This window comes from Anabas testudineus, chromosome 17, assembly GCF_900324465.2.
Source record: "Anabas testudineus chromosome 17, fAnaTes1.2, whole genome shotgun sequence".
In the NCBI taxonomy this organism is placed as follows: Eukaryota; Metazoa; Chordata; class Actinopteri; order Anabantiformes; family Anabantidae; genus Anabas; species Anabas testudineus.
In genome coordinates, this window is record NC_046626.1 from 7,036,540 (window position 1) to 7,052,082 (window position 15,543).

The 15,543-nt window shown below is 38.6% G+C and overlaps 4 protein-coding genes across 7 annotated transcripts; 2 read left to right on the forward strand and 2 right to left on the reverse strand.

Moving 5' to 3' along the window:
- Positions 1–106: 106 nt before the first annotated feature.
- Positions 107–1,780, forward strand: tctex1d1 (Tctex1 domain containing 1). 2 transcript variants are annotated; one of them, XM_026375042.1, is made up of 5 exons: positions 107–180; positions 526–659; positions 843–934; positions 1,239–1,363; positions 1,440–1,780. In XM_026375042.1, the coding sequence occupies exons 2-5, from the start codon at positions 547–549 to the stop codon at positions 1,641–1,643; spliced, it is 534 nt and encodes a 177-aa protein (XP_026230827.1). In that variant the 5' UTR covers positions 107–180; positions 526–546; the 3' UTR covers positions 1,644–1,780. The 2 variants fall into 2 exon arrangements, with proteins under 2 accessions (XP_026230827.1, XP_026230828.1); XM_026375043.1 differs by having other exon boundaries at positions 111–180; positions 566–659.
- A 129-nt stretch (positions 1,781–1,909) lies between these two features.
- On the reverse strand, positions 1,910–2,373 carry LOC113172186 (relaxin-3-like). The gene is made up of 2 exons (XM_026375044.1): positions 2,135–2,373; positions 1,910–2,046 (listed from the first exon to the last, which is right to left on the reverse strand). Exons 1-2 carry the CDS (start codon positions 2,313–2,315, stop codon positions 1,910–1,912), a joined length of 318 nt encoding a protein of 105 aa, XP_026230829.1. The 5' UTR covers positions 2,316–2,373.
- A 2,394-nt stretch (positions 2,374–4,767) lies between these two features.
- On the forward strand, positions 4,768–12,436 carry mier1b (mesoderm induction early response 1b, transcriptional regulator). 2 transcript variants are annotated; one of them, XM_026373874.1, is made up of 13 exons: positions 4,768–4,816; positions 5,607–5,631; positions 6,252–6,400; positions 6,544–6,723; positions 7,058–7,187; positions 7,315–7,382; positions 7,790–7,862; positions 7,980–8,131; positions 8,740–8,821; positions 8,942–9,036; positions 9,370–9,497; positions 10,103–10,230; positions 10,520–12,436. In XM_026373874.1, exons 1-13 carry the CDS (start codon positions 4,808–4,810, stop codon positions 10,834–10,836), a joined length of 1,536 nt encoding a protein of 511 aa, XP_026229659.1. In that variant the 5' UTR covers positions 4,768–4,807; the 3' UTR covers positions 10,837–12,436. The 2 variants fall into 2 exon arrangements, with proteins under 2 accessions (XP_026229659.1, XP_026229661.1); XM_026373876.1 differs by having other exon boundaries at positions 9,451–9,497.
- Positions 12,437–12,544: 108 nt separating this feature from the next.
- LOC113171499 (UDP-N-acetylglucosamine/UDP-glucose/GDP-mannose transporter-like) lies at positions 12,545–15,321 on the reverse strand. 2 transcript variants are annotated; one of them, XM_026373879.1, is made up of 13 exons: positions 15,064–15,321; positions 14,472–14,505; positions 14,286–14,372; positions 14,145–14,212; positions 13,978–14,049; positions 13,822–13,890; positions 13,636–13,738; positions 13,454–13,546; positions 13,296–13,363; positions 13,132–13,210; positions 12,956–13,038; positions 12,816–12,868; positions 12,545–12,678 (listed from the first exon to the last, which is right to left on the reverse strand). In XM_026373879.1, the coding sequence occupies exons 1-13, from the start codon at positions 15,261–15,263 to the stop codon at positions 12,668–12,670; spliced, it is 1,020 nt and encodes a 339-aa protein (XP_026229664.1). In that variant the 5' UTR covers positions 15,264–15,321; the 3' UTR covers positions 12,545–12,667. The 2 variants fall into 2 exon arrangements, with proteins under 2 accessions (XP_026229664.1, XP_026229663.1); XM_026373878.1 differs by having other exon boundaries at positions 12,583–12,868.
- Between the last annotated feature and the right edge of the window lie 222 nt (positions 15,322–15,543).

The following is a 15,543-nucleotide window of genomic DNA, read 5'->3' on the forward strand; positions in this document are numbered from 1 at the left end:
TAATATAACATCATATATGGTAAAAATGAGTTAAGGAAGAACCTTAGTTCTCGCGAGACTTCATAGAAACCCGACGCACTGCCTGATGGTCTGTAGTTGCTATGACGACACCAAGCTTCATGGCGCTGCGGTAATCGTCACTGTTACTTTGTTTTGTGGGTTCAGGAGCTGCAGAAGTCGGTAAAAACGTGTTAAAATCTCCTTAAATGTTATATTTTCATCACCAACATGTCCTGCAACACTAAACCGTCATCCATTTCGTTTTAACACAACGCATTGTCGAGGAAAAACTATTAGAAGGCTATCAAAGTTTATTATTTTGTATTTTTTTAAGTTAGCTAACATACAGTTTTCATATAAAAGCATTCAGAGTTAGTTTTATTAGTTATTTATTAGTTTTCATTTTTTAAATTTTACTAGTGATATTTGTCTAATAAACCATCGTATACTAACTGTATTGTATGTAACATTATGTTGATATTATTATTACAAGCTAACGATGCGTTTTCATACTGTAAACTAAAGCTAAAGAGAGGAGAAGCTGTGATGTCTGATCTACTTAAAGACAAATCCCAAAGAAGAGAGAAGAGGATGGGCAAGGTGCCCTCAGAGGGAGGCTATGGAGGAAGAGGCAAAGAAACAACTGGCAGGACCAAGGAGTGAGTAGATGTTAGCCAAGGCCCACCTTTTATCACTGTTTTTTTTTTTTTTATCAACAATTTGTATTAATTATGTATTCAGAAAGCATTCCCAGTGCAGCATTATAGTTTTGTCTTTTAATTATTAGGTAAAATCATTTAACCAGTGTACCATGGCCCTTTTTCTGTTAATTTGTCTTTCAGCTCTATAAGTACTGTATCATACTTGGATGAACTAGGACACCATGACGACAATGCTCGTATGACCGTAACAATGGAGAATACCTACCAGATGGGTGAGATAACCTTAATGACAAACCCTCTACAAAAGTTAAATACAGCACAGGTTTGTTTTTTTCTGTAAGAGTTTAGCCTCAAGCTATCACAGCTCAATATATGTTTCAAGTTTATCTAGAATACAAGCTGATTAATTCAGTTTGATGCAATATTAACCAATTTAATGAATTCCAGCTTTTTTACTGGAACTGAACTTTGCTTTCTATGTTCCAGTCAATACATGAAGATGGTGGTTTAATCCTGTTTACCAAACAATTACAATTTTATTCCATCATGGTATTGTTTTTGTTCTTTGGACCACAGGACCCTACAAACGCTTCCCTATCCCTGCTGTCACAGACATACTGAAGGATGTACTCACTAGTTACCTCCAACAAGAGAAATATGAAGTAGAGTGGTCTCAGAAAATGACAAAAACAATATGTGAGGTAAATAAAAATGAACCTTTTTACCTTTTTAAATTTCTGCTTTATCAAAGCTCACTGTTATGATTTGCCCTCCCAGGTAATAAGAGCCCGTGTGAAGGACCTCATGATCCCCAGATATAAGATAGTCGTCCTTGTCCACATTGGCCAGCTCACTGGACAGAGCATGCAAATCAGCAGCCGCTGTCTGTGGGATGCATCTAACGACACTTTTGCCTCTTACTCTTTCAAGAACAGCTCTCTGTATGGTGTGGCAACTGTCTTTGCGGTTTACTTTGAGTGAATCACAACCATTGCATATAATCTGATAAATACACAAGATAGTATTTGCATTTGCTTAGCATTCATCACAGTTACAAATGGATTTCTGCTGTTTTTCTACGTTGTTTATTTTGCCAACCATAAAAATGATAAAACATTACAAAGAACTTGTAATTTGTTAAATTAATTTTGTCTGTATTACAATGGATAAGAAATTGCATTACTCAAACGATTATTTTTCAAACTATTGAAGGACGGTGACAGAAGACCTTCTGGGGATGTGTCCCCCTAGCATAGCATGGACAGGTCACTCATTTGACATCCTAGTTGACAGCATGTTGTTATTAGGGCATGTTTCTGGTCACGCCATTGACGATCCATTGTTGGCATCTCCGTCCTCTTTAGGAGGTTTGGCTGCCTGTTGTCTGCCAAGAGATAACAACCTTTGGTTTAGAGACATGATTTTAAAGAAAAAAATTGAACTGAAACAAGTTCAATTCACTGTGTACAGACCATCTGGCAAAATGTCCTCTTCTGCCATCAGTCTTCTCCATCTGGATCCTCCACAAGTGTACACCAACGCCCGCACAAATGACCGGCCACACAACCTCAGTGTGTTTGTGTTATCCTGTGTCTGAACCTGTGCCATGCACAATGCACAGAGCAGCATCGCAAGCAGGAGTAGGGATCTCATGGAGATGCAAGATGTTGAGGTACTGTACAGAGATAGCTAACAAACACCCTCTTTTGTTGATTCTTAGAAATCTGCTCTGATCAGCCCCTTTTATGTGTAGTCTCTAGTGATGTCACTCACTGCCTCAGGGAAATTATAAGGAATCAGTGTGTTATCTTAGGTAACCATCATGTCCTTTTAACAACGGATGTCACCAAGGCCATTTGGGATATGTGTGGGAATCTAGGCCACAGTGATGATCGCTAATTGACCACATTTTCGTAAATGTTAAAGAGAAAGAATTGCTCTTTTATGTCTAAACTGCAGGGATTTTATTGCCACGGATTTAGCAAAGTGTTTCCTAATGGATCACTTCAGACATCCTTCCTGCAACAAACTGAGGGGATGACTCTTTACATAGCAACATAGTGGAGTGTGTGGTCACTATCATGAACATAAATCAGTGATTCTGAGAAGAGATGCTTGCATTAACTGATAGACTTGTTAGACTGAATGGTGTCAAAGAACAGAGTTCAGACTTAAAAACAGTCATTGCCGCCTATGTCTAAATATCAAAGGTGGGACAAGGACTTCTCTAACCACCAAGGGTTGGCTTTAAATCACTCAGCGATAAGGCCTTAGTGTTCTAATAAATACTAAAGATAAAACACAATGAAAGCACATGACTGTTTAAAATGGAGTAGTCATTTGGTAACTGGGAATAACTTGGACCGTTTTTTTTGTTAGAATTAGTTTCAAATACACATTTGGAAGCATTAAAGCAGAGTAACAACATAGAAAAGAAGCTTCATAGCACTTTAAAAGCAGAAGCACTACAGCAGCTAGTTGGTTCCAGGTATGCCAGCTGACTGCTCAGTTGCAACAACTAGGCTGATGACGTCACAAACCTAAAGTGTGTATTCTTATTCAGGTTTCATTAGCATTGACCTGTTTTTAGAGTTATTAGTAACATCTCTGCTTTGTCACTGCATATTTCTTTGGCTACAGGTATCAAATGAGAAGGATGATTGTAGATGATGTATGTTTCACTTAGATAACCTGAAACTAAACGAAAAGTCAAAAATATTTCACATATACTTTTTGAGTCATTTTGTCACATACTTTGAATGTGTAGGTATCTATGTATAATATAATACATAGCCTATATAAAGTACATAAAGTGTGTGTCTGTGTGTGCAGCATACAGCAACCTTAGCTTTGCTTCTGATTAAAATCAACACCAATCAGCTGAGAAGATGTCAACTATAGGCATTATTATTTTTATAATATTTCTACACATAACTAGTGGCTATTTAACACTACTGTTATTCCACAATACTAAGGCATTCATCTCCTTTTAAACAATCTGTGTAGAAAGACAAACAGAAAAATCTAGTTAATCACCAATGACACTAAAATAACCAAATAAACGGTAAGAAAAAATTGTGAGAAGGTGACAGACAGTGATCAAAAAATCACACACGTATAACATATAACATCACTGGAAAAGGTTACATGGTGACTGAAATGCAGCAGAGAGATGTGAACTAACATTTTCAGTTCACGGCAAACCTGTCAGTTCTTTTTTGTTTTGTTTTGTTTTGTTTTGTTTTTGCAATGACTGCAATAAATCCATCCAGTGTTGGATTCTCCATTAACAATCACATCTAAAAGCCTGGGTTTGTAACAGCAATACAACAGGAAGTCGTAAAATAATGTCACCTTTCGCTTTAAGAGTTTCGTTAAGTTTAATTCCATGAATTGAATAGTCATTTATCTGGACATGAAACCTGCTTGTTCTCTTTTGATCTGACACATAATGGGAATTTTATTATGTTACTGATTTAATGTAGATATTCATCTACATCTAGTCACTTGGGGAAACATGGTCTAAAACAGTTTGAAATCTGCTGTGATGGAAGTTTGGTTACAAGAAAAGTCAACAAACATCTACGCAACTATCTCCGTGGTAAAAATGACAGAGGTTGTGTTTATGAACTCTGCCAAATAATGCATTACGTTTATTTTCAGACATTTTAGGACAGAATGATGTAATGGGCACATATTTTTGGCTGTCTCCGCTTAGATCATAAACATCACGTTACAGTATTTCCGTCTCAAAATCAGCTCTGCTGAATAATGTAACCCCCTTTACATTTGTGTGGACATACATTAGGATAAAAATCTTTTAGTCTGTTTAAGTAACTTAACTATAAAACTGTCATAGACAGTATGTATTCTTCATGACTACAAAGTATTTTAAGTTCATCAAAGCATAGTTTATATTCCTTGCTAATTATTCCATAATTTTTGAGAACATCCCTGAATTTCCCTCATTTTAAAATAGAAGGTATTGGAACTTTTAAACCCAGCATCCATTGTTTAGACCTCTATTTGTGTGAACAGTGTGGAAGCTGTTTTATGACTGTACTGCTCTTCACACTGCAGGTGGGCGGGGCTCCACATCCGGGAACTACGAGTGACCCCTGACGTGACCCTGCAGGATTGCAAACATGGCGGAGGTAAGAAAGTGAAATAAATATTCCCTAAAAAATAAATTTTAAATAAAGGATAGCTGGTTCAATTGAACGCCTAAGCCGTTTCTGTGTTGTAGGTTTAATACACGAAATTAAGAATCAGTTATTTGCGTTGCTAGATAACAGCCCCTTTCGCCACAAACATGTTTAATAAAGTTCGGATTTAGCTAGGTTAGCTCCGCTAGCCCTGACGGACGGTAGCTGCGACGTTAGCAATGTTACTTCGCGGGTTTGTTCAAGAATACTTACCTATCCACGTTAACGCTTTTAATTATATATAAATAGCGGTGGCTCCATGGTTAGAGATATTTTGTGTTGTTGTTGTTTATTATTGTTGGTAGTTTATACCAAGCCTAACTTGGACGCAGTTAGCTACATGTAAAAAGAAGAATTAGCTTGCAACTTGTAATGTAAGTTAGCCAGTGGAGTAAATTAACCTAGTGAGCACTCGCCTGTTGTAGAAAACTGTGGTTGAGTACAGGCGGTGAACGCCACAGTGTCCGTGGTGCTTACATTACTGAGCTGCTGCCTATTTTTCCCCAGTAGGAAATGATGATATTCTTCTTTGTTTCTTCTCTTGTTGAACTGCAGTCAGCACTTAGGGCACAAGGTCGAGCGCGCTTTTTCTCTACTACCGTTTGTGTCCCTCTGCCAGAGTAGCTGAAATACGTTGAGTTATATCGTTAAACAGCAACGAATCGTTTCTATTTTCATCATTAAGATATTCATCTCTGAAATTGGTCTCTAACGTTATGTCCCTCTTTCCCGTTTCCAGCCCTCCCTCGGGAATTCGAGCCCAGGTACGGTAAAAGTTTTTTTGTAGTTTGGGTTCATGGTCTAGGTTTAAAGTGTGTCGTCCAAACCTGTATTTAACAGTATTCAATGTTTTAATGAAACATCTTCGTCTAAATGTGAGCAAGATGTAAATAACTGTTAATTATTTATATTTGTAGTTATAAAACATACCCGTAAAACATTTTTTATAACGATTATGTGAAAAAAGAAACATCTAGATGCTTATTTTGTAGCTACAAGTCAAACATGAAATATAATTTATTTATTATTATTTAATGTTATATATTACATGTATATTGTCAATAATTTTACCATTGTTCTTATATCAGTTTATCTGTATCAGTTTATGTAACATCTCTGGCTGCATTAGACCATTGTAGGAGTTCGAGTCAGTTCACTGGATTTGCCAAATGTAAAAGTTGAACGAGTTTTAGTTGAACGTATATATGTCTTAACATTATCACAACATGTGTCAATATTGCAAATTAAAATGACAAATCACAGCAACGCCATTCCAAGGCAATGTTAAATTTAAAACCTCACACTCTGCTTTATAATAAAAATTATTTCTTTAAGTAAATGTTTTACTCGGTGGAGTATCTCTTCATTTTTTTCTCTTCTTTAGGAGGTTCGGCAGGTTCCGATGACCATGATTTTGACCCTACAGCAGACATGCTGGTCCACGACTTTGACGATGAACGCACCCTGGAAGAAGAGGAAATGTTGGAAGCAGCAGATGAGACCAATGCCAATGAGATTGAAGATCTTGCACGGGTGAGTTTCAGTCTCAGAAATTGTTTTGGGGGCGGGGTTTCAGTCCTACCTGTAAAAAATTAAAAAAAAAAAAAATTTGGAAGGAATGCTCCCTTAGCTTTTCCTTTACAGTTCTGAAGGCACTGTCACTTTTCTTATAACAGGAAGGAGAGATGCCCATTCATGAGCTACTGAGTCTATATGGTTATGGGGCCGGATCACCAGCAGATGAGGATGAAGAGGAGGAAGAAGAACCTGAGGAGGAAGAGGATGATGAGGATGAGGAAGAGGACCCTGACAATGATGAAAGCAGCAGAAGCACTGGCGAGTTGAAAAGGAATGAGGTGAGGAGGATGTTTTTGTTTTGAATATATGTGATATAGTGATATGTATTCCTTAAATTGTAAGCAGCAAACAAGCAAAAATGCTTGCTTGAAATTAAGCTCTGAAGAGGGAATGTTAGTGCTAAAATGTTATCATACATAATAAAATATGTGCTGTATAGCTGTCAGAGTATTTTTGCTTGTTTAAGATTTTTTAGGAAAATATGTGTATATCAGCACACCTGAGTAGCTCCCAGTTTTGATCATGCTAGGTACATATAAGTATTTTGTTGTGTTGAATGTGTAATTTCAATTGCATTTGTGACCTTTTTGACTTTTTGTGTGTAATTTCTAGGGTGAGAATGTTAAGAATTCATCAGCACAGAGTGACGAGGTCCAGGAAACCTCTGAGAGTCGCACACGTTCAGTCAGGTCCCTTGGTACAGCAGAACTTATCCGTCCCCAGAAATTGTTGTATTTTGAAAGTATGTGTCACCCTATTGTCTTTTCTTTTATTGCAGCTAAATTATGTGTTTTGATGTTTATAGTAGAAAATGGTACATAATTTGTTGTGAGATAAGCCTGTTAAGTGTATATCATGTTGTGTCTCAGGTAATAACGATGCAGAGGAAGAGTCAGATGAAGATGAGGACTATGTTCCATCTGAAGACTGGAAGAAGGTAGTTTTTCATGTCACACGTGTGTTGTCAGATCATAGAGCCAAAGACCTTTGTTAAAACAAAAAGTGCTGAAAGACTCAATCAGATGATACTGTATAAGAATACTTAATTACGTACTTACTTAATACTTTTGACTTTTAGAAATACAGATCTATTATTATTATAAGTTGGGTATTATTGTAAAGGATTTATAGCTTCAGAATACTTCAGAAGTACTGTGCTCAGTGCAGGAATACTATAGTGAATGTCTCAATTCAAATGTGTGCTGATTTTGTGAACATTTGTAATTCGTACTCGTTTTCAAGATGTAAAAACAATCAGATAAAATTAGCCTGGTCTTTTTTTGGAAGTACAAGAATGTAATGAAGTCATTGTTAGCCAGTCTAAACTCTGTTTCTTCCCAACAGGAAATTATGGTGGGCTCCATGTATCAGGCAGAAACTCCTGCTGGCCTCTGTAAATATAAAGACAATGAAAAAGGTGAGGTGGTTTGTCTCATTTTTAACATTTGCAAATTTGAACGTAATCAGACAAAAGTAGTATTGGTGACACAAGGTTGACATGTTAATGCCTGATGTTTGTAAATTTGTATTGTAGTTTATGAAAATGATGACCAGTTATTGTGGAACCCTGAGTGTCTCCCTGAAAACAAAGTAGTGGAGTTCTTGACAGAGGCATCGAGGCGAACAGGAGATGAAAAGGGAGTGGATGCGATCCCAGAGGGATCTCATATCAAAGATAATGAACAGGTAAGATCCACCCATTTGCAGCCTCTGCAACATGTATTAAGCCTGACTATAGTCTGTATTTTTGTAATTGTCGAAATCCAATGAAAAGTGTGAAAATAAGAGGTAATTGATAATTATTGCCTTTGTTACTAAAACCTGATTTAGTTTATTCCTCAGTGCCACAGAGCTCAGTTGTTATTCAAAATCTACTTAATCAGATCAGTGATCTACACTGATGCACTGGGTGACATATTTAGTTATAGTGAAGACACTGACACTGTGGTTTAATTTGTTTTGCATGCGTATTAATAATAACCAAAATGGGCCCTTAACAAATAAACTGTTTCCTCCTGTTTAAGCAACATTTGCTAAAATAATAGTGCCCAGCTGCTAGATGTAATTACTATATTTAAAAATGTACATGTTGATTAGAAACATGTGGGTTTAAAGCTCAGAGCTAGAGAAGATGAAATATGAAAAAAACACCAGGTAGTTAACATAGATTTTTCAACAACAAGGGAAAGTCAGGCTAAAGCCAACCTTATTCTTTAAATGAAGTTACTCTTGCTAATCGTAACATTTTTACAACTTTCTATGTCGCTAATGTAAACGTGATCAATTCCCAACAGGCTTTGTATGAACTGGTGAAATGTGACTTTGACACAGAAGAAGCTTTAAGAAGACTTAGGTTTAATGTAAAAGCAGCCAGAGGTAAGCAGGACTCTTGATAACATGTCCTTTAACATTTATTAACATTCTTAATTAGTTTTATCTTATCGTAAAAAAATCAAAATGCTGATGTAACATTAAAGGCCATTCTCTCTGTAACAGAGGAGCTTTCTGTCTGGACTGAAGAGGAATGTAGAAACTTTGAACAAGGGCTTAAAGCTTATGGAAAAGACTTTCATTTAATACAGGCCAACAAGGTAAGCAGAATTCCTGTTTAGATTTATATGTCGTGTACTGTACTGATAACATTTAAAACATTTTAATATTCTTAGATAATATAATCATGTTATTTACTTGTAGTTTGTGTTGATGTGTTTGCTGTTATGTGGCCATTGGATGCTCAGGGCTTGAATCTGCTCCATTTCTTTCTGCATTTGAGACAAATTGAATCTCTTGGTTTTTCTTGTGTTGGCAGATTATGACAGACAGACAATAATTTAATTTGTCTCTGATTTGAAATTGTACTGAACCTGTCTTTTCAGACGATGATAATAATGGTCATTTCATGTCTGCTGAATTAAATCTTTCAGGTGAGAACTAGGTCTGTAGGAGAATGTGTGGCCTTTTATTACATGTGGAAGAAGTCTGAGCGTTATGATTTCTTTGCACAGCAAACCAGACTTGGGAAAAGGAAATACAACCTTCACCCTGGTGTCACGTGAGTTTTTTTTTTCCTTTATTTATATACAGTCATAAAAAGCATTGCCTAAATATAAACTCAGTAAATAAATGATAGATCTTGTTTTTTGTTGTTTATTTGGAATATTACAAAGTTTAGTGATTTATTACCTGGAAACAGATTTTCAGATTTCCCTGAAATGTGGTTTCCTGGAGTCTAATGTGCTGTACCTAGACCACATGTAAAGGTCTGCAATTGGTGTATTGGTCTCGTATAAAATGAATGTACTGCCATACCCCAACTACAAAGAAAGGATGGTGTCAAAGAATTTAAAAGTGAAACCCAAATTACACAAAGCTACTCAAACTTTATTTTCATCATAGTGTCAAACCTGGTAAACAAAAACAGATTACGTTCTGGATGTGGTGGAATAACTGAGGATACAACCAGGCACATAGCACATTATTGATAATGATTACATGTACTGAAAAGAGGCATGTATGAAACTATTCAGGGTAGTATTGTACTATACCCGGGATCCACCCGTAGTCAATGTTAGAAAAAAGACCAGACCACGCATACTTTGAATTGTATTAGAAGCTGAGGTTGTGTGTAACGGGCCATGTTCTGTCATGTGTCATCAGAGACTACATGGACAGACTACTGGATGAAACAGAGAGTGCAACATCCAGCAGGGCAGCGTCGCCTCCTCCCACCACGTCCAGCAGCAGCACCAGCCACTCTGAGAGGGAGGACAGCAGCAGTCAGAATGGTAAGCAAATTAAACCTTTGAGTGTAAACAGCGCTTTCAGATACGTTTAATTTTCAGATTAAAAAAATCAGGTTCGTTGTAGGTAGTTGTAGGAGGCAAAAGACATTAAAAATACATTTTTGACATAGGTTAATGAGGATGTTTCCTTGGAAAACAATACTTTCAGCAGAATGTTCAGAGATTATTATGTTAGAAGTTGATCATATTAATCTAAAAATATCTGCATGCCAGCATATTGCTACAGTTTTTGTAGTTTGGGTGAGCCAGTGTCTTTGTTGTTCTTTGACAGGTATCACGAGCCACAATTCAAACCATCCAGTGGATGCTGCTCAGTTACCCCCAGCAAATCCAGTAAAACCTGAATCAGTTCAGTCTAATGGTCCCTCGAATCCACTGGTAGAAGCTGCTCCTCCCATTCCAGACAACAACTCTAATGGCTGTAGCCAATCCACTGCCAGCCATGACAGGAATGGCTCTCTGGAGCCTCCGGTGCTCCACAGAGACACAGCAGTGGTGGCACATGACAGGCCAGCGAAGAGGTGCCGGACGGAGGCAGAGCCTTTGGGCCAAAGTGAGTTGGAACCATCCAGAGCACAGGAGAACTGAAAGCCCCAGAGCTCAGTCGAGTTGACTTATAGATGCTGATTCGGGGTGGACACAGTTAGCCCTGCTTCCCCGTGTATGAGCAGAAGAATGGGGTGAAGATGATGAAGAAAATGAGCCCTGTAGTATCAGTATGTCCTGAGAGCAAAGACTCACACTAGAATAAGGTCAAAGGTCGCTGAAAATCACACCTTGAAGAACACAGCCAGCCAAACGGCAGCTGGTCCTCCAGGAGGGGCAATGGCTGCCCCACCTCTTTGTCCCTCCAACCCATCCATGTGCTGACTGCCTGCAAAGCTCATCCCAAAGTACCACAGGTCCACAATGTCCCAAAAAAACCCCACATCTTCATTGTCTTATTCCCTTTTTGGAGACTACAACATTTTTCCAAGAATTTCCTTTTTCTATTTGTACTAAAAGAAAAAAAATCCTCTCTGATATTTTTTTACACAAAGAGATATTTATATTTTTTACCAAAAAAAAAATCTATGATGAGTAATTACTGTTCAAGCCATTTGAACATTTGATGAAACGGGATGTTGTAAACAATGATGTGCTTAAGTTGTCAAAAAGAGACAAGGTAGGCAGACACGACATGAGTAGGCTGGTGCTGTCACTGGCTCACTTTAGTTGCACTTTGATTGTATGTTTCTCATCTTTCTTGAAACGGAGTGGTGACAAAACCCAGCAGAATTACATGATCACTCCTTTTCTCCTGAACGCGCTCTTGCCTCGATCACGGCTTTGTTCGGTTAGAATAAATAAACCACTGGGTTAGTGCCCTGGAGGTTTGTTTTGTGTAAAGCAGCTGACATCAGTGATGTCTTGTATTATAACTCATCATGTAGAAGATCGCTGTATTTTTGGATTTTCATAGTCAGTGCTTTGCTCAACGCTTTGTTTTTACTAGACAGAATGTCCGTGATTTTTATTGTAAAGTTTGTATAGATTTCTTACCTTGAGCAGTTGGTACATTTTTTATAACTGTCTGTTTCTCTCTGTATCTTCTGGTCTTCCTTGTAGGCTGTGCTTTTTCTGTTGCTCTGGGGTGGATGTGATAACAAGAGTAGCCATTCCTCTTTCACTCCTTATTTGCCAGCATTTCCCATTCCTGTGTAACTCTGCTCAGTCTGAAATGTTTGTGGCAGCAGCCTCTTTTTTTATTTTTTGTTTTTGCGTCAGAAAGCCCCACATTGTGGTTGAATGTGCTGCTTGTCTTCGGTTTAAAAACTGTTCATTTGAAGTGCTTAGTTTAACCAAGATTTCCAGTCTGTTCTTAGTAAGTTGATCTCCAGCAGTGACAGACCATGCTGACATTGGGGTGCTACCTGGGGGAAGACCTTAACTTGTCTTGGTACAGTAACTGTTCAGCTTAATGCATACGTGTTTTACTTTGTACTCCAGCTTTGAACTTACAGTCACAAATTAAGATAAGTTTGTCTCAAATAATGTTGACCCGTATAGTTGTTTTCTTCCTCTTTTTGATGACGTCTTGTTTTATTTTTATTCTCTGTAAATGACAACATGAATAAAACTGAAGTGTATTCCAAGACTGGCTATGAATGGAATAACATTGGCTATATTTAATAAATGTATTAATTAAGCTGAGTTGTTGTATTTGTGTGTCTAACCTGAAAACTTAAAAGAACACCAACGTGATCTGTTTTAATATGCATGTCATTTGCCTCAAATATAAAAAATTGAAATATATAAGAAACTTGGTCTTATTCATAGACATAATAGTTTTGAGTAGAATATAATTTTCCATCATTTCAAGAAACACACTAAATGTGATGGGGGGGTGTACTTCAGTGTTGGATCAGCGCTCCAGGGTTTACGCCTTTTCTGTTAAAACGTGACACAAAACATTTCAGAAAGCAGAAGCATACATTACAGATTAGCCCAGGCCAACAAAACCACTGGGAACCTGACGGAACACATTCAGAGGAGGGTTTGATTCATGTAATTCTATCTGTTCTTACTTGTCTGCTCCTGAGTGAAGGTGATATAGGAGTACACCAGGCTGCCGGCGATGCTGGGGGGGAAAATGAAGATGACGCAATCTGTTCCCAACAAAACAACGTCCAACACTGACATTTTAACTTACCTGATGACATCTTACCTGATGTTTAGACCTATAAAATTAGTCCAGGTGAATATGTAGTCTCCACCAAACACCATTCCAATGTAGGTCACAACGATATTCTGCAGGAGTCACAGACAGAGTCACTGCACACTTCTACATCTGCATGACTCCTATCAGCCAATCGAGAGCAGGCCGACGTTTTGATAGCTCACCTTAATGCAGCCCACAATGGAGGTGGTGAGAGCTGAGTTGTACTGCGTGCACAGCATGATGGAGTACATTAAAATGAAGCTGTGCAACACATTTAAGCAGAGTTAGACAAAAGTGGCGATGCGGCATAAGCAGGAGCTGTTACGTATCAATGCGTGTGGTTTACCCCATGACACAGGAGAGGACAAACTGCACAACAAACAGCTGATCGGACCAGCCGTGAAACTCCAGCCCCTGCACGCAAACACGAGCACACGACGGAGGTCAAGACGTCACAGGCTAAAAATGTATTCAAAGCAAATGGTGGCAAACAAACTGACTCACCGTTTGCAAGTCTCCTGAGTAGTAAGCGTAGGCTACAGTAGGAAAAATCATGATCAAAGCATTGTAGTACAGAATCCCATATTTGCCCAGCTCCTATGGGAACAGCAGTAAAAATGTAGATATTGTTTTTAATCATTTCAAGGATAGATTAATATACGATAGTGACTCGCTGCTCTGCTCACCTTCGAGTCAAGTTTCTGCTTCACAAAAGCCCCGCTGGCCGCTGTCAGGACGTTGTTCAGCATTATGAACACGTACCCTTCAAGGTCAAAGGCTAAGTCAGCGCTATAAAAGACACAAGGACGACACATATGCTCACTCGTACTGGAAGGCAACCAGGTAATGTCAACATATGGTGGGCGTCTCACCTGGCAGCAATAAAAGCACCAAAGATCATGGTAAACACAGTCATTTTAACCGAGGTAGAGAACGTCTTCCTGTGAGGGGAAAAACAAGGGGATCATTAAAATCGTTCATTCGCAGGCTCAAGGCCACATTTGGTTAAAGGGGGAAGTTCAACTTACTTCAGCAAGAGTCCCTCGAAGACCATGGTAAGAAAAATACTGAACCTCCTCAGAACTGTAAACATGGGTAAACTACGGATGGAACAAAAAAAAGAAAAGAAAATTCATACATGTGATGAAATGATGTTTCAGTAGAATGAGGGACACAATGTCTAACAAGTTCCTACTTGAGTCGCTGCGTCCCAAACAGTCCTGATATTTGATTTCCGACATACAGCAGAGGCAGCGGGAACATCTGTGGAGACAAGAAACTCAGCATGCGAAGTTGCGACGTTTGACACAAGGACCATGTCATCATCAGTCCTCACCTTGCGTGGTATGCTCAAATCCAAATCTGGAAATGAGATGACACCCATCATTTTCCCAGCCCTCAGAACTAAAACCGTAGCCAGCATCTGTGGATGTAGTGAAGCGGGGGAGACACTGTTTACGAGGCTCTGCTGTGAAATAAACAGGAAGTAGAGGAGTGGTGACTTTGCTTCGGGGAAACTTACTTGGCCGATTCCGACACATGTTGACGATGGGAAACTGTAAACACGAAGACAGAGAGTGAAGTTACTGAAAGACATACAGAGGGCCTTTAAAGAAAATGCCTTGTTATACAGTGAATAACAGTTTAGAAAAGAAAGGGGTAAAATATTACCTAAACAAGTAATATGTCAAGAATCATTTCATTTTAACAATTCTACAAAGACTTAGAATGATCCTCTACACAATTAGTGTTTTTAATGGGACAGGGTTGATTCACTTTCACTATTAAGTGAATATATGTAAATATGGTACAAATATCTGGATTTATAGGCCTTTATGTTTTAGGCCTATTATTATATAATATTAGACATAATATTCACATTAGATAACTCTTTTTTTTAATATAGTTTGGTTGGTGAGAGTCAAACATTCAACATGTGGACAGATGTGGCTCCAGCCCTGCACAGACTGAGCACAGCTTCCTCTTTGTGGACGATCACAGTTTGTCCCCTGTTCATCGTCCTATTTCCCTGTGCCCTCATTAAATCAGCGTGTCTCTCCTGTCACTGTAACACTCAGCTGTTCTCGAACTGGAACTTGTACTTTGTACTTTACCTGTAACTAGTGAGCACGCTTTTGTTGACAACGACGATAAGAAAGGAACTTATTCCGTAAAAGCCCGCGGCCAACAGTTTGCTGTACACCGTGGGGCCGTCGCTGGATGTTTCTCCTCTGGATCTGGAGGATGCTCCTTGCGATGACAGCTGTGTGTCAGCTGCGGAGCTCAGCTGAGCACGTCTGCGAATCTTCGACATCGTTCACCTCAGTTCACCACGACGAGCGGAAGCCGACCAGCACCTCCTGCACATGCGTACAGCGACCTAAGCCAGCAGAAATAGAATTCTGTCGGCGAAGGCGGAAGAGCAAAGACGGGAAACATCTTGGTTCAATTCCGTTTAAAATTCAGGAACATTTGGTCTTTGTCACTTTCCACAGTGAGTGTAACCTCAAACAGACAGAAGTACTTAACAGAGGAAACGTTTAATGAAGCTTTACCTTAGAGCTACGATGTTTTATAAGGTTATTAAAAGATTC